We start from the raw sequence: 26,550 nt of genomic DNA, 5'->3' as shown, positions 1-26,550 counted from the left end.
GAACCGGTAGGTCTAAAGCCTCAAAGATTTGAGCTGGAAAGTTGAAAAGAAACAAGGAAAACCTATGGGGGAACACACTGAAACGTTTCTGGTTCTAATTACCTTCAGGCCTCCTGTGGTCACTATGTTAAGCAATAGCTTTTATGACTATAATAACCAGCACACCAGACTACACAAGTTGTCAAAACCAGGCAAAAGGTAGACAAAACATGGAAAGGCTACCCACCTTTCCACTCTTGAGGTAACAATGAGTTGATTATCTACTCTTACCTCAAAAGAGACCTGTTTTCAGAATACTTTAAAAGTGAAATGTCTGCCTTCAATTCATGGTAACTATCCAAAGACAACAGAAATTGATTTGGTCATATACTATGTCCATTTTCTTGCCAAAGCCCATAGGTAACAGAGGAAGTGAAGGACACAGGGCTAAAGTGAAAGAAGTAGTACTCTTAAGAATGGACTGTGGGCAATAAGACAAACAGTCATTAGATAAGGATCCCACAATGCACTAGCGATATTGTATCTCCACGGTCACACTTATTTGCAGCAATCCAACAATTACACTGTATCTGACATACAGATAGCAAAGTTTGCTCCAAATCCTCACAGAGATTTGGAATTTTTTAGTTTAAGAACCTCTAAGTACAACATTCTCAGCCTTCCCATGTTATGACCCAGAGATCACATTTCCAGTGTTGAGAATTCTCTCTGGAAAAAAAATAAAACAAAGGTCTACATTGAAGATCCAGGTTTTCTCAGATGATGAACAAGGAAAACACATTTGATTAATCTCTCATCACAGGAACTCCTATCTTCATTTCTATCTCCAGAAGTAGGTTCCAAAGATTAAACTGGAAAAGCAAAACCTGGAACTTTTCAGAAGATTAAAAATTCTTTTCTCACCTTTTAAAACTGCTTTTTCTTGAAGCAGATCTGGTGGTTCTTTTAGTAATGCCTGTACTGCCAGAAATGTTAGGTTCAGATGTTTTACAGCTCTGAACACTGGACTGAAGAATTACTCTGAAAATAGTTGGAAAAAAATAAGATTATATTCACTGAAACAGTTTTCAAATACTTGACAGAGGAAGGCATTTTGCACTTGAGTGCAAATTGTTTTTATTGAGAATTGATAGGATTTTCCAAACACATCTGCCAAAAAGATCTGAAACACATTTTTACATCAAGACCTTTTGAAATTAAGTGCCTCATTTCCTTAGGAAGGTTACACAAAGATAACCACAGTACTTTGCTTTTGGAAAGAATGACCTAGCATTTATAACAATTCCCACATCAAAGAAATCAGTAAAACTAATTTCTGTTCCCAAAAGTAAAAGTAGATCCTCAGATTTCTAGTCAGAAAAACAAGAAATCACTAAAAAAAAAAAAAACAACTTCTAAAGACTATGAATAAAAATGTAATAAATATCAACACAAGATAATGTTCACCCTTCAGAACTGAAAGTACAGGCAATAAATACTAAATCAGTAATAACGATTTAACATTTAAAAATATGTTCAAGCAAAATTTGATCTTTGTCTGGATTACATCAACCACTTACTAAATCTCCAAGAACCATTAAAATTAAAGTGAAATTGTTAAAATTTTTCAAAACTTGCCTTAGTTAAACTCTAAAAATCTTAAAGAACTGATGCCTGCAGAGCCCAGGAATTGAACTCCTAAGTCAGAAAAAAGACACCCTCAGACAAAGTCCTATTCATTCAAAAGTAGAGGTGTTTTTCTCCTAGTCATTAAATTGTTATAGGGAAAACAAAAGAAAACATCAAAAGCTTTTACAGGCAGTTCTCTTCCAGAGGTAATCACTGACAAGCTAGAATCCCTACATCCTTCTCTCTATATATATTCAACTTTTCTTTATGTGAAAGAGAAAACATTTACTTAAAAAATATTTTTTCTATCATATCAAATAAAGGTGGGAGAGCCAAGAACAACTGGTAGGAACTTTGTACACAAAAGTAAAAAGAAAGCGTTACAATAAATTAGTCCTACAAATGCCTGTGTTACCAAGTTGTAGTTAATAACCAAAGCTAAGTCCTTAAATGTAGTAAGATTAGTAAACTCCTACACTCTCAATATTTCCAAACCATAGTATATTCCACACTTAGTAAAATGCTACCTTCTCATCACTAAAAAGCAATGGGTTTCACTGTCTCAGAAGTGTTAAGTCTGGAGCTTGTACAGGCCAGGTGTTTTCAAACTGTTTGGGGAAGAGAGAGAGAAGAAGGGCTGGGAATGGCTGAGGGGTAAGTGAGGGGCTGCTATCCTAGCTGTTCACTTTATCCACTTAGATTTTTGCATTAAAAAAAAAAAAGTACAAAGGGGAGGCACTTTCTTCAATCTAAAATTTAATTTTTCAAAAATGGTCTGAAAGGGTGAAAAAAAGATCCTGTGAAGTTTTAGCAAAACACAGTAAAAAAATCACTTGATTTAATCTGTAGGTTTTCAGGTCAGGAAAGAAATACCCAAAGAGAAGAAAATTTGTTCTGGACTAAGAAAAAGTGCAAAACAAGTTCTTGGATCAAATACCATGAAATAACCCACCAAATTTATGAAAGCTTTATGAAACCAGCCTTAAATCTCACTGAGAGAAACTGATCCTGAATAAATGAGGCAATGCTTAATTGAGGATTTCTCATGAAGTTTTACCATTCCAATATTGAACATTCCAAGAAACAAAGGAAAAAGCATATACAAACATAGCTGAATAATCCAACAAGGCACCAGTTGTCCTGGATTGTGAATTCTACCCCTGAAACAAAGATTTATTTTAAAAATTCTTCTGATTATAGAAAGTGAGGGAGAAACATAATAGTCTGTGTTAAGAATCTGAACTGATTCTGCAAAAAGAAAAACAAACAACAAGAAGAACAAAATGCCGATGCACCATTGCTATTTCTGAAACTCAAAGCACAGTGCTAGGTACTGCCACTTTTTTCCTGAAACCCTCCCAAACCACTTTGCAAGGCCCATGGTTCTTATGTACATTTTTACATGGAGAAAGTGAGGCTTCACTTTTTAAAAAAAAATTTCAAATAATCTGAAGCCACTTATTTCTTTTAAAATATTTCTCTACAAAATTTATGTGAAAATATGAAATAATATCAATAGATAATAAATTCATGTGGAAGTAACAGGATAGAAATTCAGAAGGCATTAAGTACACCAGTTAAGATTCTAGTCACTAGAGCAGTTATACATCAACAAAGTAGAAAAAATCCAGCAACTACACTTAGATATTCTACACCATTATCTTCTTCAAGTGGCACTTGCTAGGGTAGGATAAGCACAAAAGTTCACGTTCTTGTGATGCATTCACTCCTGCACGAGGGTACGAGGGTACTCAGGCATACAGTCCCTTTCTCCTTCCAAACCAGGCCAATCACCTGGCTTCTGCAGAGTTCTAGTCAACATATGTATTTTCTCCTTTCCATTTGCCCTGACAAAATCCTCAGGCTTATAATCTCTTGGCTATACTGCAGTTCACTTTCTTCTCCGTGTTCTTGGATTTCAGACACAGGGATATCTCAGCCATAAAGCCACAAATTGCTGCGAATATGGGTGTCCCATTTCCAAGAAAAGTCCTCAACAGCACGAAGCACTGCTTACACTGACTGTTTACCACGGGTACAAAAAGAGCTTTCAAAATGACAGGCCCCAGGCCTTGTATTCTCCAGAAGTGCCCTTCCCACTACTGGGGAGACTGACAGAACACTGAAGTGTCCTTATAGTCTAATTCTCCAGGTATGCCCAATAATGGGTACTTTTTCAAAGGAACAACCTATTAGTCAAAGCTGTCACCTGCTAATAGAGGTGAATGACAATGGCGCAATGAACAGTCAGCTTGCAAAATAGTCTTTTTGAAATAAAGCAATGGGGTCTATGGCCATACCACCCTGAACGTGCCCGATCTCGTCTGAAATAAAGTAATGGGGATGATGGTGGGGGGGGGGGGGGAAGGATGGTGAGTAAAGAAAGTTACAAGGATTATACTTCTTGATATCATTGTTATTACAGATAAAGTTTTTTGTTTCCCTAAATCCCAAATTAATTAGACAGGTTAAGTAGGATATTCTGTTTTGGCAGTTGTTGTTACCAAAGAACAAAACAGGTCATGTCTTACACAGAATATTATAAAGAAAAGAGCCTGATAGAGACCCTTTTAAAATTTACCCTGAGAAAAATAATAACCACAAAGTGCTTAAAATATTATTACAACAACTCCACCCATACAGAATTCTGTATATCCATCTGTACCTTTTGGAATAGTTGTGAGAAGAAATCTATACAGAACACAATGCTCTTGAGTCAAAATATGTGGAAATCTAAGCTAAAAGTAGGAAAAAAACACTTAAAAGGATCATCTATATCACATCTACATATGCATTTATAGCTTATATTAATAAGATATTAAGAAAATGCCATAGATAAAGACATGCTAAGCAGGTTTTCCTTAATTTTGAAGAGCACCATCTGATTTTTAAATCTTTTCTGGCCATCTGACAATGCTCAATGAAATCATAAAGTATTAGAGTTGGTTGCAGTGGAATTTGACTTCAGAGGAGATCCAAGAAGGAGCTTTTGCATTCTTTTATAATTTCCAAGTCCAAGCTGGGACAAGAGAAGAAATTCTTGAAATATGAACTAGAGAAGATGATTCAGAGAAAAAATAAGTTAGACCTAAGAGGGTAGCAGTAAATCCTCTGTCCCTGAGGATACGCCCTCCTTTTTGCACTCTTGGTCTTACCAGGCTCTTGCACAGGTAAGCTCCCTGCCAGATTCTTCTGCAGAAAAGAAGCTTCTTCACTGTCAAGGTAGTCATTTCAAAGATGAAATTTCTCAAGAGAAAACAAATTGTGCCTACACTAACCTAATAAAGGCATTTTGGTCATTTCTGAAAAAGGAGCAAAGAGGAGGGAGTAAGGGCCACAGTAACTATCACATGGAGAAGCACAAACACAAGCCAGGCTCAGCCAGTGTTCTCTACCTCCCTGTTTTCATTTAACATCAAGTTTTGAAAACTGAACTTTCTCCACTCCCTCTACAGGGGAGGAAATTGAAGGAGGTAGACGGGAGAACCCTGTATATCCAAGTCAGAAGATGCATCAGGGAAGTGGTTGTCTGCTAAGAGAGAACTGTGTATGATAGAATAAGAGTTACACACAGGAAGAGATCAATGTGCTCTAGACCTCATGACTACAAAACCAAATCATCACTAATAGAAAAAAACATGGGAAAATTCTCCTGCTAGATTGTAGAGGATGTTCGTAAGATGTTGAAAGCTAAAGGGAAGTTGTCTAGTCGACTGACTAAAAGAAAGCCACCCAATTTATCCCAAACTAAGTATCTTTGCTAGGGAAAATAAACTATCCCAGTGTCTTTATTTATAAAGTGCTATTTCAAAATATCTATAAGAGTAAGTGCAACTTAAAAATAATAAAGTGTGTTATTTTTAATATCCCTTCAATGAAAGCAATCTTCCTTCCCCACCGCCATCCCATTCACTGAAAAGATTTAGAAAAAGAACCTTTGAAACAAGGCAACCAACAAAGCGAGGAGAGCCAATAAGGAGAAAAACATGCATCAGGAGAAACACACTAGACACGAGAAGTGAGCCAAAGTAGAGAAATGGAATGGGACACTTACACAGCAGCTATCTGCCAAACGGTCCTGATGGCTACTGTGTTCTTAAACCATCGAGACAGAATAGCAGGATGGGAAGAATGTAGTCACAAACAATCCACCAGATGACAACACTACACAGTGCAGAGGTCAGCACAGCTAGGGAGCATCTGGAAAGGGGCGAGGGGGAAAGAAGAGATGTTCACATTGGAAAGCCAAAATAAATAAAGTAATAAATAAATAAAGCATGCCGTGTGTGAATTTCAGACACCTTAAGGACTCAGAACAGCAACTGGATTGCAAAGGGTTGGGAAACAAGGGTGGAGTCTTGTCATTTGATGCTGGGGGCAAGGGCCGGGAAATGTTGTCTTCACAGCTTTAATTGATTTGACATTTAGTAACAAGACATTAGACTCAATCTCTAGCTGGATAACTGTCCTGTGTTCATTTTACTTTATGATACTGAAATAAAAGTCATAATTATATAACAGAAATTTTTCAAAAAGCACAAGATAAGAATGCACAGAAAACTAAACCAAACCACAAAGGAAAGGGTGACAAAATTGAACAAACAAGCAAAAAATCCTTGAATGGATAACATCACAGCAGGCATAATTATAAATGAATGTGCTGGAACAGTAGAATTGATCTCATTTCAATGGAGCTGTACACTGTATCACGCAGTAGTTTAGACAAAGTACACATTCTGGCAATATGGATTACATTAAATAGCACAGCCAACCCCGAGCCACACAAAATGAGATTTTCAATTATGTATTAATACTATATATTTTTCCTTCCTCCTTATTCATTTTCTCCATTTATTTTTCCAAAACTGGCCTTCAGCTTGGCGTTTCTTAAACCACTGGTCTGGGTTCTAACAATGAGGAAGGAAACAGCCTTCAATTTGGAGGGTGGTTAACTCTTTCCAGTTATTACACATTCAAAGGGTCATCTGGACTAGCATGTGACCAAACACAGAAAGCTCTATTGGTATTTGCTTTATGCAAAGTAGTGGGTTACTGAAGGCAGAAATGACTGGCCTGGCTTACTACGTACACCATCTCTACCACTGCCTTGCTCCTCACTGGCAGCTCTGTGCCAAGCCCCTTATATGGTGGAAAAGGATTACACCACAGGGTGGACTTGAAAACCAAACCTAATTTTACCCCACAATATTCACTGCACCATCTCATTCAATCTTCTCACAGAAAATAAATCTCTAATATGTATGAAGATTACAGGGACTTACTATTTAAACAGAAGAGAATAAATGGCCTAGGTGACCAGAAACACGACTGAATGCTCAACCCATCGCAACCCTCGTTTAAAGCTACGGATATAACAGTTATCTTATAGGCAGCACGGTGTGACTGACCAGATATCTGCATTATGGATTTTTATTTGTTCCTCTAGTCAAGGTCATGGCATAAGAATTATTTTCTACTGCTGAAACATACACCTATCTATAATGTACTGTTAAGAGTATTTAAAGGATTTCCAAAAGCTAATTATATCTATATTTTCACTTTATTCCAATGTAGGATGCCACTTCACTCTTTGTGTATTTTAATCAACCCCATTGAACCTTGCAGAAATGATCACTGTGCAGAAAGACAGGCGGCATGGCTGAAGGACAAAATCTACCAAATCTATTTTGGCACAGACAATACAAATACCCTTATGTCTTGAAGACTGGATTAACCCCATAGTGCTACATGATTTACTGTCTTCATGATAGGATCAAATAGGCTTTCTGAGAAAATGACTATTTTATAATTTCTGAAACTTTAACTCTTCTCAAATACTGTCTATAAAAGAGAAACTGGTCCTGGAATGATGCTGTATGGACTACTGCTTTCTCTCTCTTCCTCCCTCTTTTATTTTTTGGAAGGACCAGGGATTGAACCTGGTACATGTGAAGCAGGTGCTCAACCACCGAGTTATACCCACTCCCCTATTACTTTCTCTTAAAAGTCACTAGTTATATATCTTACTAATTTTCCTTCTTTCAAGTATTTTCATATGGCTAAGTGCCAACACAGAAGCAAAACAACTTGACCACAGCAATAGTCAAAATTGGGAGGCAGGAACTGAATTTAGATTTATCAGGCTGCTGTTGAACCCTCTCAGGGACTTTTATTTCTAAAATAACAGCTAAGACTCGGTAGGGAAAGGAAAACTCAAACTGACCTCCCCTTTTAAAGCCAAAAGAGCTACATACAAATGAGAACAAAAAGAGATGATCATAACAGCAAAGGAATATTTAAAAAAGCAATAGGGGATAGCCAAAATGTTATAAAGGAGGAGGAAGGAAAATTTGCTGTAACTAATCTAAAATCCCCCAGGGTCTTTCCACATAATTTAGATCTTGGAGAAACTTTAGCATGTTGCTTTTTTCTTTAAAAAAAAGTGTGGCTCATGAATGTTAATTGCATCCCTACCTATGTGCAAAGGACCATACAGCCCTACATGTATAGGAGAAAGGGAAGTGGGATGTTTGGGGCTATTAATTTTCAGGATTACAATTAACAGAAAAGGACATCCTGGGCTACTGCTTTTTATTTTATGTTTTATTTTATGTTACTTTTACCATTTTACTTGGTTTTAACTTATGCCAAGAGCGCTGCGGAGCACAGAGCCAGGATCCTTTGTTCCTTTTGGACTTGGGTGGATATAAATAGAAAACTGAACAAATATCAGCAGAGGGGGCTGGCCTTTCTTCCCCCAATCTTTTCTTGTTACTTATATTCAACTATTTTAGCTCCCATCAACTTTCACCCCAGGGAACCTTATATGTCCAGGTGCACGGAATAGCATCTGGCGTCATTTTCTGGTTCCAACAACATTTAAGATTTTAATTTTCATTTATTGTTTTTCTTTTATGTTTCCACAAACCTATCAGTATTACAGAGAATTTTACACTCTCAATTTTTATGGAAAAAAGCATTAAGTGATTTGAACTCTTTTTAGAAAACATGTCCACAAGGGTAGCAGACTCAGGTAAATTTCCTACAAGCCCAATTTAACAAAAACTTTTTTTGACTAAGCAGAAATCCCATCTCCCAACTTACAACTTGACTGTGAACAGAAGGCAACATATTACTGAGAAATAAAGTGATGAGATTCTTTAAAAAGTAAAACAAAACCCTGGACACAACTAAAGGTAACCACAAAAGCATCAATTTTCTAGGGCCTGGAAGCTTGTTGGAAACGCAGCATCTGAGACCCCATCCTGCCCCAGGCAATCATAATCTGCATCATAACAAGCCCTGCAGGTGACTCAAGTATACACTGAAGAGTGAGAAGCACTACTTCTATGCTCCATCAATTTCTAAAATTATTTTCAGAATGATTATCCGGAGGCACTATAATATTTCTCAACAGGAGAACCATTAAAGCATTTTGATGCAGACTTTCAATGAAATTAAGTATGGCATCTTGAGTTTAAAAATTAAATCAGATACGATGCACTATTCTTGAAGCATTCTACTTGTTTAAAGCACCGGTCAGCTGCACAGATAATGCTTAGTAAATGCGTATAATCAGTACTGATCCCTTACATTGGTATGATATATTATATTGGAAACTTTCATCTTTTTCTTTGGGTCTTTTAAGAACTTCTCAGGGCAGTGATCTATAATTAATCCTATTTTAGAACTTTAGATTATGAACAGATTCCAGTGAAGAACGATTTTTAATTAAAAAGAAGGCCTGTTCTCAGCCATGAAAATTTATTGTAGCATTAGTTCTTTACTGTATTAAAAGATACTTACTGAATAAAATGAATTTCCATCTCCATCACAAAACAAAACAAAACAACAAAACCAATCCCACACACACACACACCCCAGGGGAGAGAATAAAAAAACCACCTCCATCAAAGCAATGAAGGCCTAGAAATTTGATGTCCTCCAGTGAAAAGGATGATTCCTAGAAGAAAGGAATCCAATGGCACAGATGGGAGCATCTACTGAAGAACAGCTTAGAAAAAAGTATAATACCCATGTTTTTTGATTTTATATATTTTTTTGACTTGCAAAAAACTGACAAGTGTGTGTGGACATATAAATACTATCAGTAAAGTTTCTTATCTCCATGCTAAACCTTCTTCTGTAATTTGAAAATAATTTCCCAAACAAAAGTATAATACAAAAATAATATTTAGTCTAGTTCATTGCTCCCCCAGAACAATATAACTATATTAAGCCACAATGTCTCAAGGCACTAAACTCTGTCATACCAAAAACAAATGATCTATAATAAGGCAATGAATTTAAAGAGACTTATAATTTTTATAACTATGGACAAATCTATTACTCTGGGGTTTAATCTGCTGTCACTCTCTTGAGGATATCAAATGCTGATTATCTGTGGAGAAGAAGTATCCCTAATACGGCTTTCCTTCTTATAAAGGCTTGTTTATAATAGAAGACATAACTGAATAAGGGAGAGCAAAGACCTTCTCAGGCAAGCATCCCTCTATTTAATAATTGTTCAAATAACATCTAGACAATCATTTCAAAGAGGCCTCATGGGCATGCAACTATGGAGAAAAATGAACAGGTTCACGAAGGATCTAGTATACATATCAACTACATCAAAACCACACAAAGAAAGCCAGACTCACGTGAGAGGAATAGTGTTTGTTTTTGATTGTCTTCTGCTTTTTAGGGCCCGAAGTCTGTCACCTTGGGTCACTCCGTTGAATTCGTCGTCATCACTGTACTGTATAAGTAAAAAAACACTGAGCTAATGAATTAAGTTGAATCCATTAATGCAGTAAAGCATTGCAGCTACTTTTAATCCAAACCTACAGACACAACAGCTTCTGCTGAACTCCAAAATATTTTTCTCATTTTAAAATAAAGCTACAGGTCACATTTCAAGAAAAGCAAAAGTTCACATGCCTTAGAAAAACATACTGACACTTGAGAAGTATAATGGTTTTCAACTTAGAAAATGTTCTTTTATAAATTTCCCAGTCCATTTACCACCACTTAATTTAGTGCTTCTACCCCCAAAACCCTTGATTCTTTAAAGTCCTCCCTTTGAGAATTAATGGGAGTGAAAGGGGAAAGGGGAGGTGGAGGTAAGCAACAAGGTCCATCTAAAAGAATTCACTTCACAGAATTTTTCCCATCTGCAACTAGTAAGTAAAAACAAAATCTTCAGTTTTATGGACACACAACCTTGTTTTAACTCTTTTGAGTAAAAAGTTCCTAGAAAGGACAATAAATACAAAAAAAAAAAAAAGAATATATAATAATAATCCCTCAAAATGTCTTTATTCCTTTTACCTACAATTTTCTCCAAACCCTGAAAGGTTCTCAACAGCATTTAAAACAATTACAACAGGACGATCGGGACCGTTTGATTACCGGCTCAGATTCTTGCTTGTCTTGATTCTCGACCCCGTTTATTGAAATGTCATCAACACCCAAGAGAAGTTTTGAAACAGCTGCTCTGTGTTTTCCATTCTCCTGGCCCCTTAACTTTTGACGAAAATAGTCACCTTCGAGCCAGAGGCTTGTCTGTTTCCTAGAGCATTTAAATAACATCATCAAAATACAGCACTCCAGAAACAAACGTATAAAAAATTTTCCCCTGCCAGACTATCTGTTGCCACTGGAAACTAAGAACAACTCTACTTCTCATCAAAAGTAGTTCCCTGAAGAGTTAAGAGTAAATGTTCTCTGTCTACGTACATCACCAAAAATTGTTGCTGTGGTCCAATCACTGAGCCAGGTCGACAGATTCTGATCCAGGCAATCGTCTCAGCCGCTGTCATTCTGTAATGCTTCATGATATAGCAGGCTATCAAAGTGCCAGTTCGCCCAAGGCCAGCTAAAAAAAGAAACAAACCAATGGAACCTGGTCTCAGGTACCCCAGAATATTTTCAGGTAGGTAGAACTTTTGTAAAAAGGTTTCTTGTAAAGAAGCCAATTTCTTCTACAGTGAGTCTCAAACTTGGTTACACAATGGAATCGCCTGGGGAAGTTTTGAAAAATAACTAGAGCTTGGGTCCTGGCCCCAGCATTCTGATTTAATTGTTACAGGGTGCAACCTAGACAAGGAGATTTTTTAAATCCCCCAGGTGATTCTAGGCGTGGCCAAGGTTGAAAGTTGCTGTTCTGAGCAATGATTCTCAGTGAGTGCAGTGTTTTCTGTCCTGGGTTTTCTATTTTATTATTTTTTTTAGGTACTGGAGCTGGGGTTTGAACCCTGGACCTCCTCTGTGAGAAGCCAGTGCTCAGCCACTGAGCCATACGGGCTCCCCTAAATGGGTTTTCTCATTTGTTTGCTTGTTTTTTTTGTTTTTGTTTTTTGTTTTTTAGGACACACTGGGGACTAAACCTGGGACCTCCCATGTGGGAAGCAGGCATTCACCTGCTTGAGCCACATCTGCTCTTCTGGGTTTTCTATTAATGGCAATAGGCTCTCTCTCCAGAACTACAAACTTGAAACCTTGGACTTTCTGCCTTTCAACAGTCTTTACAACTCTACTTTCATAACAAATCCCACACGGATTCTTTTACTCTATTTCTGCTGTCCTCCTTTTTGTCTCATCTAAACTATCATCATTACTTCTTAATATCGCTCATTTTTCACTCCACACTCCAATCTTCATGCTGTCATTGGTTTCTTTCCCAAAACAAAGATTTAATCATGTCAGACATTCTTCAGGTTTTTAACAAGTTATCAGTTAGTTTCAACATTTCTGAACAGTGGCACTACCAACGTTTTGGGCTTGTTCCGTGTAACACAAGATATTTAGCGGTCCTTGGCGTCTACCCACTAGGAGCCAGCTGCACCTCTTCCTAAGTTGTTACAACCAAAAGTGCCTTCAGACATTGCCAAATGTCACCTGGGGGGCAAAAGCGCACTACTCGAGAACTACTGGTCTATTCTAACTTCCTTTCCCCTTTAGAATAAGTGCCTTTCTATGGCTGCCAGACATATCCATACCAGTCCAAGCCTTCGTACCTGCTTGCCTCCAGTAAACTTCAATCCCTCATTTCTCAGCCAAGAACACTTTACCCTATCTTTGGTTTACTGAAATCCCACTCCTTCAGAGTCTATCTAAATAGCAGAGTCTCAAGTGAAGCCTAATCTGATTGTTCCGCTTGTAACTTATCACTCCTGAATGGAGATTCCAAAGTATTACTCCACTCACACCTTTATACTAAGATTTATCATCCATCTGTATAAAGTCCTTGAGGATAGAGATCAGAGATTATTATCATTGCAAACCATATAACCACCAACTACAGTGCAGAGCATAAAGCAGGAACTCAGTCTCTCAATGCAGAAAAAACACAACAATGCTTTTTTACTTTTCTAAGAAAGCATGTAAGATAATTCTGAAACCACAGAAAATGTAAATCATGGCGACAAATAGGACACTTTAATTTTTAAAAGAACTAAAATTTTCATTTGGGGGATTTTTGAAAGGAGCTGTCTCATGAATAAGATAGCAATTGGAAGGTCAGCTAATAAGCAAAGGAACTCAACTAATAGATAATAATAAAATCACCAATTTGGGTTTTTCTTAACAAAAATATATTCCCTGACATTTTTGACAACTATCTAACAGAAAGAGAAGGGTTAAATTAAATCTGGTACATACATACAATATATCATTACATAGGCATTCATTCATTCATTCGCCAAATATTATTTGCCAGGTACTGTTCTAGCTGCTAAAAGCATATTAACCTGGGGCGCAGGTGTAGCTCAGTGGTTGAGCACCAGCTTCCCATGTACGAGGTCCCAGGTTCAATACCCAGTACCTCCTAAAACAAAACAAAGTAACAGCAGCATAGCACCTGTTAGAATATAAACTCCACAAGGACAAGGTCTTGGAGTCTGTTCTGCTCACTGAAAACATCCTAGAACCTACTATATGGTAGGCATTCAAAGGATATTTGATAGGGAAGCGGACTTGGCCCAGTGGTTAGGGTGTCCGCCTACCACATGGGAGGTCCGCGATTCAAACCCTGGGCCTCCTTGACCCGTGTGCAGCTGGCCCATGCACAGTGCTGATGCACACGAGGAGTGCCATGCCAAGCAGGGGTGTCCCCGCGTGGGGAAGCCCCATGTGCAAGAAGTGCGCCCTGTAGGGAGAGCCGCCCAGCGCAAAGGAGGGTGCAGCCTGCCCAAGAATGGCGACACACACGGAGAGCTGACACAACAAGACAACGCAACAAAAAGAAAACACAGATTCCCGTGCCGCTGACAACAACAGCAAGTGGACAAAGAAGAGTGTGCAGCAAATGGACACAGAGAGCAGACAGTTTGGGGGGGAAGGGGAGAGAAATTTTTTTAAAAAAAGATATTTGATAAATAAACGAGTGCATTTCAATGTGATAAGCCTTTGTAAGGTTACCTACTAACACTATACATTCTTTAAAAAAACAAAGGCAAAAAAGAAGAAAAAATGTAGTTTATGTGTCCTGGTATAGAATCTAAATGAGCATTGTGTGTTTCCATACATGTACACACATGTGTAGCCATTCTTTAACCAGCCCCAGAGACATACCTTTACAATGTACTGCAATGGCACCCTCAGCATTTTCACAAATATCCAGAAATTCTTTGACAATGGCATCAGTAGGGGTGCCACCATCCGCAAAGAAAAGATCATGGTGATCGAAACTAGCATCCGTAAAGCGTTTGGCATCATACATCCTTTTATTCAGACGAATAATGGTAGTAACATTTTGACTCTTAAAATATGGAATATAAGTTTCAGGAGAATGTTGGTAGTAACCTACACAAATAAATAATGTACCAGATCTTGTAAAATGCAGAAAGAAAACAGTGGATAATAGCTTTAGTTGTAATTGGGTGGAGATGGCATCTGGAGTGGGGAATGAATACCAATTTAATTATAACTGTAAAAAAAATTTTTGTCTTTAAAGAGTTAAAAACAGACAGAATGATCTATTCAAATGACCAAAATACTTAAACTGTTGAGACTTATTTTAACTCTTTGGCCTGTTTCAAAAGAAAAAAACAGGATGGATACTTTCAATAGCGAAAATATACTGGTCCCATATTCTCATGCTTTAGCATACCACTCTCAAGTCTGGTTCTGTTGTGAGGTCCACAGAAGGCGATCAATCGGTCTGGTATTATCCAGTTTAAATCTCCGTTTTCTGCTTTCTGCAAAGGGAAGACCAGCACAAATTTATTTTGGGGCAACCTCTCCCACCTTGCCTTCTCAATACTAATACTGAGTCCCTGTAGGTCTTCAAATTCATTTGCTTTAGTACAAAAGCTGTTTATAACCATGAGACAAGAAACTAAAATTTGGCTGGCTATGAGTATTTCCAGGCTGACTTCTGGCCCTAATCATCATTTTATAATGATGCTAGGGTAGTCAGTCCTTGGAAAATAGAACTGACTCCTATACAGCTAAATACTTTGGTTATTTTAGCTCAGTAAATTCTCACTATAGTTGCTGCCATTCTTAATAAGAAAGCAAACTTTTCTAGTAAGATCTGGAAATTTCTGTTTTCCCAATTTTGATTCCCTGAACAAAGAAGAAAACGCTATTTAAGCTGCTAGCTTTTCAATATTTATTTACTTACCTACATATTTATGGAGAGACACCTTTGCATCATTTCACTATATTTAAGAAGTGGGGATGGAGGAGGTTGTTGTTATGGGGGGAGGAGTGGGTTGAGGGGGGTGGGGGGTATATGGGGACCTCATATTTTTTTTAATGTAACATTAAAAAAATAAAGACAAAAATAAAAGAATAAATGGAAGAAAAAAAAAGAAGTGGGTCCATCAAAAATTTTCACTAAGTCCACCAATAAATTCAAAATGAAAAGTATAGGGAGCTCACAGTATGTTTGTTCAAAATACATGAATATAAGTTGAAATTTATACACATTACTTCTTGTTTTCCAGTCTTTTGGATTAAGTTACCATCACAATTATTATAAAATAAATAGATTACAAATTTAACAACTATAGAAATGTATTTCATAATTAAATGAATCTTCAAAAGCTTTTATGTAGGAAGTAGGAGATACTCTGGAAAAGGAGAGTTAGTGATAAAAATAACATATATTACCTTCGCAATTAGAGTGTATATATGTATACCTGAGGATGAGTAAGCAATAAGCCAAGAGTTGCTTAACTTCCACAGGGGCCAGTAGGCAACTAAAACCAGTTTACTTGACTTAAATTATCAGCTGTTGGGGAACTGGTAAACTCATAGAACATTTAGCATGTTCTATGCTAAAAGGTCCAAGCAGGAATGAGGACTAGAGTTGCCAGATGTTCTGATTTTGAAGTGAAACCAGAAATCTGGAATCTTAAATGGGAAACCTGTGATTAGATTTCATTGAATTGCAGATATCACAGATTTTAAGATGCATCCTGAATTCAGAGAGGTAAAAATGTGAAAATATGGGCATCAGGGATTAACAAAAACAAACCACTTGAAATTTTCTAAATATTCTGTACATACTAAACAAAAGTGGTCTATAGGTTAAGCTAAGAGTTTATGGCTTCTGGCTAAAACAGTTATCTCCTTGCAGTTTTACCAAAGGTAAAAGATATTTGTGTGTGTGTGAATTCTCCACCCCCAATCTCTGCTGTAGTGAGAAGGGAGCTAAACAGCACCTATGTTACTCCTTAATAACACAAAGGTATCACTGTGTTACACCGAAGGAACGCATGTTTTTAGTAGTTTTGCTTTACTTAAAAAGAGAAAAGTACATTTATTTTAAATGTTTGATTTTATAAGGACAAGCACACACAAAAAAGTGCTAATAGGAGTTTAAGATGGCACTTAATTATATATTTCAGGAATAGATTGCTATTGGAAAGCAATAAAGATAGGGTTCATACTAATGAACCACACAGTATGATTTTATATCTTTAGTACATTATAATAACAGTTGCTCATAATTATGAACCCAATTCTTCAATAAAAATTTAGCCCAGTTTAACTTAATAGTTGAAGATAGCAGTTGTTTTAGAAATTCAATGTGAAAGAATAGTTATCTGAGGATTCAAGACACTGCCACGTGAAGTACTGTCCACATGGAGTCACCCCTCCAAATTAGAGAGAACGTCTGGCTCAAGATAACTGAAGGAAGATGAATTGTTTCTTACACAATGGGCAGATCTACAAGTATTCTTGGTTAAAAACAACAACAAAACCACTGTTGCATAGCATCTTACTAATTATTTGGATGGTGGGGCAGTAGAATTATTTATTCTTTTCAAAAATAATTTTATAACTGTAGAAGGCACACCTGTGGTTTTACCTGCTTGGAATACCCCTTTTTTCTGTCTGTATGGTTTGATAGGGGTGATTCTAGCACCCCAGTTCCTGGGATGGCTAGAAAACTTAATCTAGTCAGAATGTTCCATCCCTTTCCCCTTTTACCCCCCAAAATGGATAGGTTCTTGCCAGGTCAGTGAAGGAATCCTGGGTTGTCTGCTGGAGCTAAGAGTGCTCACTTTCTGATGAGTTTGCTCAGTTGGGAGATAAAAACTGCTGATGGTTATCTCTGCCATCACTAGGAAAAGGTGGCCTGAGAAAAAAGTCAGCTTCAGCCCAATTTCTGATAAATATGTTGACCACCTGAATCCAGTTATGCTTGAAGTCATACCTGCTCCTGAACTTTTCACATATGTAAGTCAATACATCTGCCCCTTTTTCCTGAAGCCATTTGTGTTTAGTTTCTGTAACTTGTAACCGTAAGTGTCCTGACTTAATAAAAACTAAAATATTTTCCAAGGGGAATTACATGTACACTGATCTGATCAGACCCAGTGCTGAGGGGATTTTAAACATGCTATTTCACAATCATTGTAGGAAAATCATCAATATTCAAAGTATGTAAAAAGTAAATGTTAGGAAAAATACACAGAGTACACTCCATCACTCCAAATCATTCTTGAAAGAGGCACCAACTCACGACTAAGAACTGGGACTGCAGAAATGGGGGTAAGGAGATGAAAAACATGATTTTAAAAATCTTTATATATATATATCTAAACTATTTGATTTTTTAAAATGAAAGAGTATTACTTATATAAGTAAAACAAATAACAGTTTAAAACATTATCCATGAAAACTTACTTCATAGTGTTCATATTCATCAAGGTTAAATGTGCTGAAATTAAGGAAGCCATATTGCATTGCCTAAAATCCAAAGAAAAGTTTTAAGAACAAAGGCAAATAAGGAAATAATTTCCAATCCAAATTCATAATAGTAATACAGAAAAGTATTACTGTATTTAGGTTATTTTCCATTGAATAGTTTTCAAAGAAAATGGGCTGTGCATTTTAAACACTACCATTATCTGAAAAATTAGTTTTAATAATATTTATTTTAATGAGATATGATTTTGAATTTGATTTATCATCCTAAACATGAACAGCTAAATAAGCATATCTTCAGATTACCCTTACTAGCAGCTTATTAATTACATCAACACCATTCAAGTATTTAAGATTCAAAATTTTATGCTACAATGTACAGCTCAGTACTGTCTATATTAAGGAATAATGAAGGAGGAAATCATGTGACAGTTTTCCCTGAACAATCCCACACATTTCATAAATATCTTCTCTTTCAAATTCTTAGTTAATTATTAATTGAAGTTAGTCTAGAATTAAGAAATTAATGTTTTCTGAACTAAAGATATTACAGAGATCAACACTAAAATTCAAATTTTGAGGGAAGCGGATGTGGCTCAACTGATAGAGCAATCGTCTACCATGTGGAGGGGCCAGGGTTCGAACCTCAGGCCTCCTGACCCGTGTGGTGAGCTGGCCCACGCACAATGATGCCACGCAGGGGCACCCCCACTTAGGGGTGCTCCATGCCAAAGGAATGAGCCCCACAAGGAGAGCTGCCCCACATGAAAAAAGGCACAACCTGCCCAGGAGTGGCAGCGCACACACGAAGAGCTGATGCAGCAACAACAACAACAAAAAGAGATGCAGTTTCCCAGTGGGATAATGCAAGTAGACACAGAAGAACTCACAGTGAATGGACACAGAGAGCAGACAATGGGGGGGGGGGGGGGGGAAGGGAGAGAAATAAAATCTTTAAAAAATTTTTTTTTCAAATTTTGAGAAAAAATTTTGTGCTCTAATCTCTAGCCCCACTGAGTTACAAGGCAGATCATGCAAAATGAAATAAGCAGAGTGTCCAGTGTTTGAAACAAGGACAGAGCTGGCTGCGTCTGAGAAGTGTTCTTCTTGCTGACTAGTCACTGAGCCAGATAGTATTAAGCAAGAATTCTTGGTCAATAAGGTACTCTTGGTTAAAAGGGGGGTGACCCTATAAACCCAATTTTGAAAATTTAAATGAATAAAATATAAATGTAAGAAAGGAAGGCAACAAAGAAGCCCTCATTTAAAAAAAATATAACTAAGCTCCAGTTTCAGGACAAAATCCATGGTTATTACTTTTGTTTCTCTGAATTAAAAAATAACCATTTATTTCATGATATATGGACTAGAAACATTTCCAATAGAATAATACAATAAAATATAGTTTACAGGCAATTCCTAGTTTCCTTTGACTTTCACAAGGCGATCCCACTGGAAGCAGATAACACTAAAATTAAAACAAAATTACATATGTAGATGTTTCATATATGCCATAATATTTTAAATCATGACTTTTTGTTTTTTGTTTTTACGTAGCTGCTATTTCTGGCTATTCTTGCACAATTATTTATTTATTTAGCAGTTTTATTGAGATCTAGTCACATAGCATATGATCTATCAAAAGTATATAATCAATGGCTTTTAGTATAATCAGAGTGTTGAACATTCATCACCACAAAAAAAATTTTAGAACCATGTGTTAACTTATGAATGAAAAACACTAAAACTGAAAATCAGAAGCTGTTAACCTCTGAGTAAAACAAATATAATTGAAAATGTGACCTAAAATATCAAGTAATTTGACTTTGGGTACAGTATTTGATAAAAAGCCAAGCCAAAAAATAACAATAGAAACTTCTATAGGTTAGTAGGAACTGCTATAATAGACCATTTCTAAGCTCCTCGGAGTTCTTCTTTTCTGTTTTTTTGAAGGGTGGTGAGGTAGAAAGAAGGGGGTCCTAGCATGAAGACTCTTGTGCTTAGCTATGTTGGTAGTTCCCTTGGGGCCAGCAGAGGCAACTGGAGGTGCCTTTTAGACCTGCTGTCCTTCCTGTCCCTGATCTCTGGCCCTGTTCAGTACCTGCCTAGGCTGAGGCCTGACTAAGCTACCTCACAGCCTGTGGCAATGCATGCATACACAATTGACATGTATGTGGAGAATTTATACACGAACTACTTCGCTCATTTTAAGATGCAACACTTCTGTCAAAATTCTCAGAAAGCCACCATGTTTCATTATCACAGAAAAATAGACCTGGGTTCCTTTTATTTTTCCTTCCTCTCCCCCTCCCCACCCTGCTGGTTTAGTGTCTATGTCCATTCGCTGTGTGATCTTCTGTATCTATTTCTTTTTGTCTTCTCTTCTCATTTTCACTCCTCTAGGATTTACTGGGATTCGATCCTGGGGACCTGTGATATGGAGAGAGGTTCCCTGTTTACCTGTGCCACCTCAGTCCCTGGTCTCTGTTGCATTGTCTTCTTGACTCTCCCCCTTCGTCTCTCTTTTGTTGTACTCATCATCTTGCTGCATGACTCACTTGCAGGGGCACTGGGTCACTGTGTGGGCACTTGGCTTGCCATGCAGGCACCTGGCTTGCCACGCAGGTAATCACGGAGATACTTGGCTCACTGCACAACACTCACACGGGCACTTGGCTTGCCACACGGGCACTGGCTTGCCTTGCAGACACGCTTTCTCTTCTTTTTCACCAGGAGGCCCAGGGATCAAACCCGGGTCCTCCCATATGGTAGGCAGAAGTCCTATCACTTGAGTCACATCTGCTTCTCCTGGGTTCCTTTTGCCTCTGAAAATTGTGGCATTGGTAAAGTTCAAGGGACTAAAAGTTTCTCAATGACTTCAATGGTTTGGTTTTTTTTTAATATTCTTTTTTTTTTAAACTTTAAAATTTTTTTATTATCTTTTTCTAAAAAGATACATGGCTTATATAAAATGTTACATTAAAAATATAGGAAGTTCCCATATACCCCACTCCCCATGGTCCCCCCACAAAGACTACTTCTTTCATTACTGTGGTACATTCACTGCATTTGATGAGTACATTCTGCAGCATTGCTACACAGCATGGATTACAGCTTATGCTGTAGTCTACACTCTCCCACAGTTCATTCAGTGGATTATGGCGGGATATATAGTGTCCTGCATCTGTCACTGCAATATCATTGAGAACAACTCCAAGTCCCGAAAATGCCCTAATACCACACCTCAATTTCCCTCTCCCCGCCTCAGCAACTCCTGTGGCCACTGTCTCTGCATCGATGTTATAATTTCTTCTATTGCTAGAATCACAATATTTCTATACTAGAATACCAGTAAGTATCCTGAAGACACAGGGATGGCGATGTCCACTGTACTTCTAAATCGAGAGGGGGCTTAGATCCCACTGGCTGATGGATGAAATTCTCATGCTCGCAGCTATAGACCCTCTTGGTTCCCTGGTATGGTGGTTGACCATCCTCACCTTTTAGTTAGCTGACCTGGGTAAGTCCAACAAACCAGAGAGTAGGTGTTGCAACTCTGCTGAGGCTCAGGGCCCAGTTGGTACATAGACAGTCCAAAGATTCAAGCCTCTGAGCATACACCAATGCCAGCGCCAACCATAGGTTCAGTAAAAGTGACAGAAGAGGCATGCATATAGAGATCACATCTGAGTCCAACTCCATCACACTCAGGAGCACAAATTCCAAAGTAGGGCCCACTGGCAAGGCACTGAACTCCAAAGCCATCTGTCATGACCATAGTGCCTGGGTGTCTCTGTAGCCTTCAGGAGCACCACTATCTGGGATTATATCTACTTTGACTGTCTCTGAGACCCTGCTGTGACATGTGTAAGCACGATCCCTCTGATGACCTTCTGACTCATTTTGAAGTCTCTTAGCCATATAAACTCATTTGTCTTTACCATTTCCACCTTTAATTCAAGGTCTTTTTCTAGTTGTATCACCAGCTGCTACTTGGTAGTAATCCCTTGGTGCCAGGGAGGCTCATGTCCGGGAGTCATGTCCCACGCTGAGGGAGAAGGTAATGCATTTACATGCTGAGTTTGGCTTAGAGAGTGGCCACATCTGAGCATCATGGAGCTCTCAGCAGGTAACTCTTAGGCACTCTGCAACTCTAGGCCAAGTTGAAATTTCAAGCACACAGGCTCATAAGCATAGTCATCAGTATCAAGGGCCCACCATTGGACCTTCCTTCTTCACTGGTTTTTGCCCTTGTATTTTGGGATTGTTGCTGCTCCACTGGGGAGTGCGACAGAGTTTCCCGGAATGGGAACTCAACACTCCCTCAGTTGTCGTGTACAACTCTACCCCCTATGTCAACACCCAACAAACATCTGAACATATTTATACACACTGGCGAACTCCCTCCCACCCATGCATCTCCCATCAATGACACCCCATATCAGTGCTCCTTCCCTGCCATAGTTGAACCCCTCTGTGATCCAAACTTCTTAAAAAATGAAGTTGAATATATTGCCAAATTCAATTAATAGGAAAATGAAATGGTAATGATAGGTTTAAAGATTAGAAATAGACTATATAATAATTTAGAAAAACTAAAAGAAATAAATTGGGGTATTAAAAAATTGAAAAACATCATAAGAAATTTTTTTTTACATTTTGCCTTTCATCACTGTAATAGGTGTTGCCCTGTATGTACAAGTGGCAAAGCAATCTCCTCCATTTCTTCCTCAATGCCTACATCCTTTTTTTTTTTTTAATGTCTTCAAAAAAGTTTTAGGTCACAGTAAAGTCACATATAGAATATAGGGAACTCCCATATACTCAACATCAAACCCTTTTCCCTCTTCCCCAGCAATGATCTTTTTACATGTGGATGTTACACTTGCAGCAACTGATGTACAGATATTAAAACATAGCTACTAACCATGGTTCCATTATGGTTTCCAGTTTAGACTGCACATTTTTATAAAAATTTGGTTACATTATAGTTTATATTTTAGAATATACACCTTTATAAATTGTTGGTGATATTAAACATTGCCTGCATCCATCATTGCAGGATCATGCGCAACACTTCCACTGCCCCCCCCAGCTACCCCCTCTTCCAACTATCCTACTCCTCTCTCTACATTGCCCCCCACCCAGTTACCCCCTCTTTCAACTATTCTACTCCTCTCTCCCCCTCCCTCAGAGCCCACAGTGACAACCAAGCTTCAGTGCTTGAAGGACAAGGTTTATAGATACTTGCAACAGTGCTGAGGGTTGACACATTAGTCTGTCCTCCCCCTTCAGGAACTACCCATGCTCTCAAGAAACACCTTTCCTTCTCTTTGAGAACATCAGGCCTCCCCAGGATGGGGGCATAACACCTTCCCACTCATTGATATAACATGCTATGACATGATGAGCACGTACTCCCTCTCTAGAAGCCTGCCCCAGGTGCACCCTGTGCCAGATGCCCCCCGTAAAACCCCATTAACTAGTAACCCTTACTTATATTTTCTAAAGAGTTTTCTCAACATTATAGTTTCAGCCACATAACTGACAATCTTGTGTGTTCACTTGCTCTCTCCCAATCCTCCCCCCAATTCCTTGGACCATCTGACCCATCCCCCCAAGCCTGCAAAGCCCAACCCAATAGTATCCCTATGCTCCCGTCTTATCCCTTCACTGCACAATTACTTACCTCCACTTTATCATAGATTTCGCCTGTGTGGGCACTGGCTCACAGCCTTCCTCTCCCCTCTATTTCCTGTAAGCCTTTCTTCCAGTCTCTAGCTCTCTGAGACAGCTTGAGTTGCTTAATTCATATCAGAGAGGTCAGGTAGTATTTGTCCTTCAACGCCTGGCTTGCTTCACTCAACATAAGGTCCTCAAGATTCATCCATGTTATCCCGTGTGTTAGTACTATATTCCTTCTTACAGCTGAGTAGTATTCCATTGTATGTATATACCACATTTTGTTTATCCATTCATCTGTTGATAGGTATTTGGGTTGATTCCAACTTTTGGCAACAGTGAATAATGTTGCTATGAACACTGGTGTGCATATATTGGTTTGTGTCCTTGTTTTCAGTTCTTCTGGGTGTATACCAACAATGGAAATGCTGGGCCATACAGCAAATCTATAGCTAGTTTTTTGAGGAACCGCCAAACTGTCCTCCAGAATGGCTGGATCCTTCTACGTTCCCACCAGCAGTGGATTAGGGTTCCCATTCTTCCACATCCTCTCCAACACTTGTAGTCCTCTTTTTTTAATAGCCACCAGTCTAATGGGTGTAAGATGATATCTCGTTGTAGTTTTAATTTACATTTCCCTAATAGTTAGTGATGTTGAGCATCTTTTCATGTGCTTTTTAGTCATCTGTATTTCTTCTTTGGAGAAGTGTTAGTTCAAATCGCTTGCCCATTTTTTAAATGGGTTGCTTGTCTTTTTATTTTTGAGATAAAGGATTTCTTTACATATGCTGGCTATTAGTCTCCTATCAGATCAGATATATGGTTACCAAACATTTTCTCCCATTGGGTAGGCTGTCTTTTCACTTTCTTGATATACTCCTTTGAGAGGCAAAAGGCTTTAACTTTGAGGAGGTTCTGTTTATCTATTTTTTCTTTCATTGCTCGTGCTTTGGGTATGAAGTTCATGAAGCCATTTCCTATTACAAGGTCTGGTAGAGGCTTCCCTACATTGTCTTCCAAGCTCTTTAAGATTTTGGCTCTTATATTTTGGTCTTTGATCCATCTTGAGTTGATTTCGTATAAAGTGTGAGATGGTAATCCTCTTTCATTGAATTCTCAGTGCTTGACATATATAGTCAAACAGAACTTGAGGTGCTACTGAAGGTTTCACTCGCTGGCTACTGATTTACAATTCTAGTTTCTTGTGCTACTCTGACATTCAAGTAATATATGCTTGAGAGAGTGCTATTAACAGGCTCTGCTGCATTGCACAATTCTAGGGGACCTTTTCATTTAGAATGTGATGTGAAGGATGTACCCTGGAGTCAATACAGCATCTCTGGTTTTAACACACAGGAATTATTTTAAAATAGCTTTGATAAAGCAGTAGTGACCCACTTAGTTTTATATGAAACCTTGTTAGAAACTAACAGGCAGCTCAAGTTCTTCTGTTGAATTAAAAACAGTCTGAAAGCTTGAAGGCACAAAACTAGAGTATGAGAATTACTTTGTTATAAAGATATCTATAGGAATCAGACACATACAAACAAAGAAAAGAGAACTTAAAAACTTGCAATCTATTTACTTTTTGTCTGCTAAATAAAAAATCACAACACACACAAAACCCACTCTTGATTCAGAACCCTAATTATGTAAACTACTTTATTTATAAGGCCCTGTTTTTTAAGTGGCTTTCTTCTCAATTCATGCAGAGAAGCACTCAGAGATTCAGAATGAACTGTTTTCTAGTTTGGTATCATTCTAACATTAAGGGTGAAATGGAACACTTCTAGCATCACACTTCTAGGAAGAAATTAAAATAAACACCTTTGAGAAAGAAGGCCTAGCTTTCATTAGATTACAGGTTAGTTCTCCAACATAACACAGGGAACATCCTCGAGTCACTTACCTTCTTCACTGCATGAAAACAATCAAGAAGTGTAATGTAAAAACTGCAACTTCCATAGGCAGCATCTCTGAAATTCCAAAAATATTAAAATACAAAACAGCTTAATTTTTTGCAGCATACTTTAACTCAAAGCTAATTAGAATTTAAAATCAAACACATTACCAGAACCATTCTCAAAACAAAGCAAAAGAAAACTGACTTTTGTTTTAAAATAAAGGATGTCAGTGTTATAAATTTCACTGCAGTTTCTACCTACTCCAGTATGTAATGTTTAATGAACCTGAATCAACAACCATATTCTAAATTTCATATTATCTCTCTGGATCATTTTTTACTTTGATGGCTGAATTTCCGAAGTTCCATAATGAGTTCAATGATCATATCTATCCTTCCCCGCAAAAGGGTAAGGCACTTAGATTTTTCCTTTAAACTGGAAAATGCCTTATCAAACTATTACTAGGAAAGATGACTTTTTGATTGTCTGTGTGTATATATACGTGTATATGTCTGTATGTGCGAGTGTGCACGTGTATCAACACAAGTAGATAAAATATACTGGGAAAACAAGGTAACATTTGAAAAACTAGATTGCAGCTAAAAAGCACTTTGTTCTTCTCATTATGCTAAGACATTTTAACAAATTAACACTATGACTTTCTGCTTCTTCAGGGACAAGTGAACCAATTAAAACAATGGGAACTAAAGAGTCAAGTGATGTTTTGTTAGAAAAGCTCTACCTCTACAAAACAAACAAGATTCAGTCAAGTCATCACAGCTCTCGGGAAAGTGCTTAAATCCATCCAAACACTGCATTAATACTTGTCAGTAATGCTGCTACAAAAATCTTAACGTTGAATAAAAATTTTGTCCAAAAAAGGGGTACTCTCCCCACCCTACCCTGCTTCTCCTGTTTGGCTACCTTGAGCCATTACAAAAGGAAAATTTTTGGAATTAGGCAAAATAAAAATTAATTATGGTCATTCCAAGTGTGTCAAACAACTATGCCTATCTGAATGATCCGTAGGTGAGGCAGTGTGTTTACTGGAGCCTCCATTAATCGCCCACCTTGGCTGGGTTTTCACACTGTGAAATTTCTTACCTAAAAAATTTAAAACGTACATATTTAACTTTTAATTCTTGCCCAAACCTTAGTGGGAAAATATTCAAAGACTGTTAATTATAGCAAC

At 37.8% G+C, this 26,550-nt stretch overlaps 1 protein-coding gene across 11 annotated transcripts in view; it reads right to left on the bottom strand.

Annotated features, from left to right (window-relative positions):
- Nucleotides 1-26,550, bottom strand: part of CDC14B (cell division cycle 14B) — a 134,253-nt gene that overhangs the window by 12,005 nt on the left and 95,698 nt on the right. For 5 of the 11 annotated variants that reach the window (XM_058301543.1, XM_023592418.3, XM_004470949.5 and 2 more), the window contains 8 exons: nucleotides 25,364-25,430; nucleotides 17,752-17,814; nucleotides 14,720-14,807; nucleotides 14,182-14,412; nucleotides 11,347-11,485; nucleotides 11,020-11,179; nucleotides 10,269-10,366; nucleotides 904-1,020 (listed from right to left, as the gene is read on the bottom strand). In XM_058301543.1, coding sequence (XP_058157526.1) covers nucleotides 904-1,020; nucleotides 10,269-10,366; nucleotides 11,020-11,179; nucleotides 11,347-11,485; nucleotides 14,182-14,412; nucleotides 14,720-14,807; nucleotides 17,752-17,814; nucleotides 25,364-25,430 — 963 coding nt within the window. Of the gene's footprint in view, nucleotides 1-903; nucleotides 1,021-5,662; nucleotides 5,809-10,268; nucleotides 10,367-11,019; nucleotides 11,180-11,346; nucleotides 11,486-14,181; nucleotides 14,413-14,719; nucleotides 14,808-17,751; nucleotides 17,815-25,363; nucleotides 25,431-26,550 lie in introns of all 11 variants that reach the window. The other 6 variants (XM_058301545.1, XM_058301546.2, XM_004470950.5 and 3 more) reach the window with 2 other exon arrangements.

This window comes from Dasypus novemcinctus, chromosome 8 (assembly GCF_030445035.2).
Source record: "Dasypus novemcinctus isolate mDasNov1 chromosome 8, mDasNov1.1.hap2, whole genome shotgun sequence".
Taxonomy (NCBI): Eukaryota; Metazoa; Chordata; class Mammalia; order Cingulata; family Dasypodidae; genus Dasypus; species Dasypus novemcinctus.
This window is presented reverse-complemented; position numbering and strand designations above follow the sequence as displayed.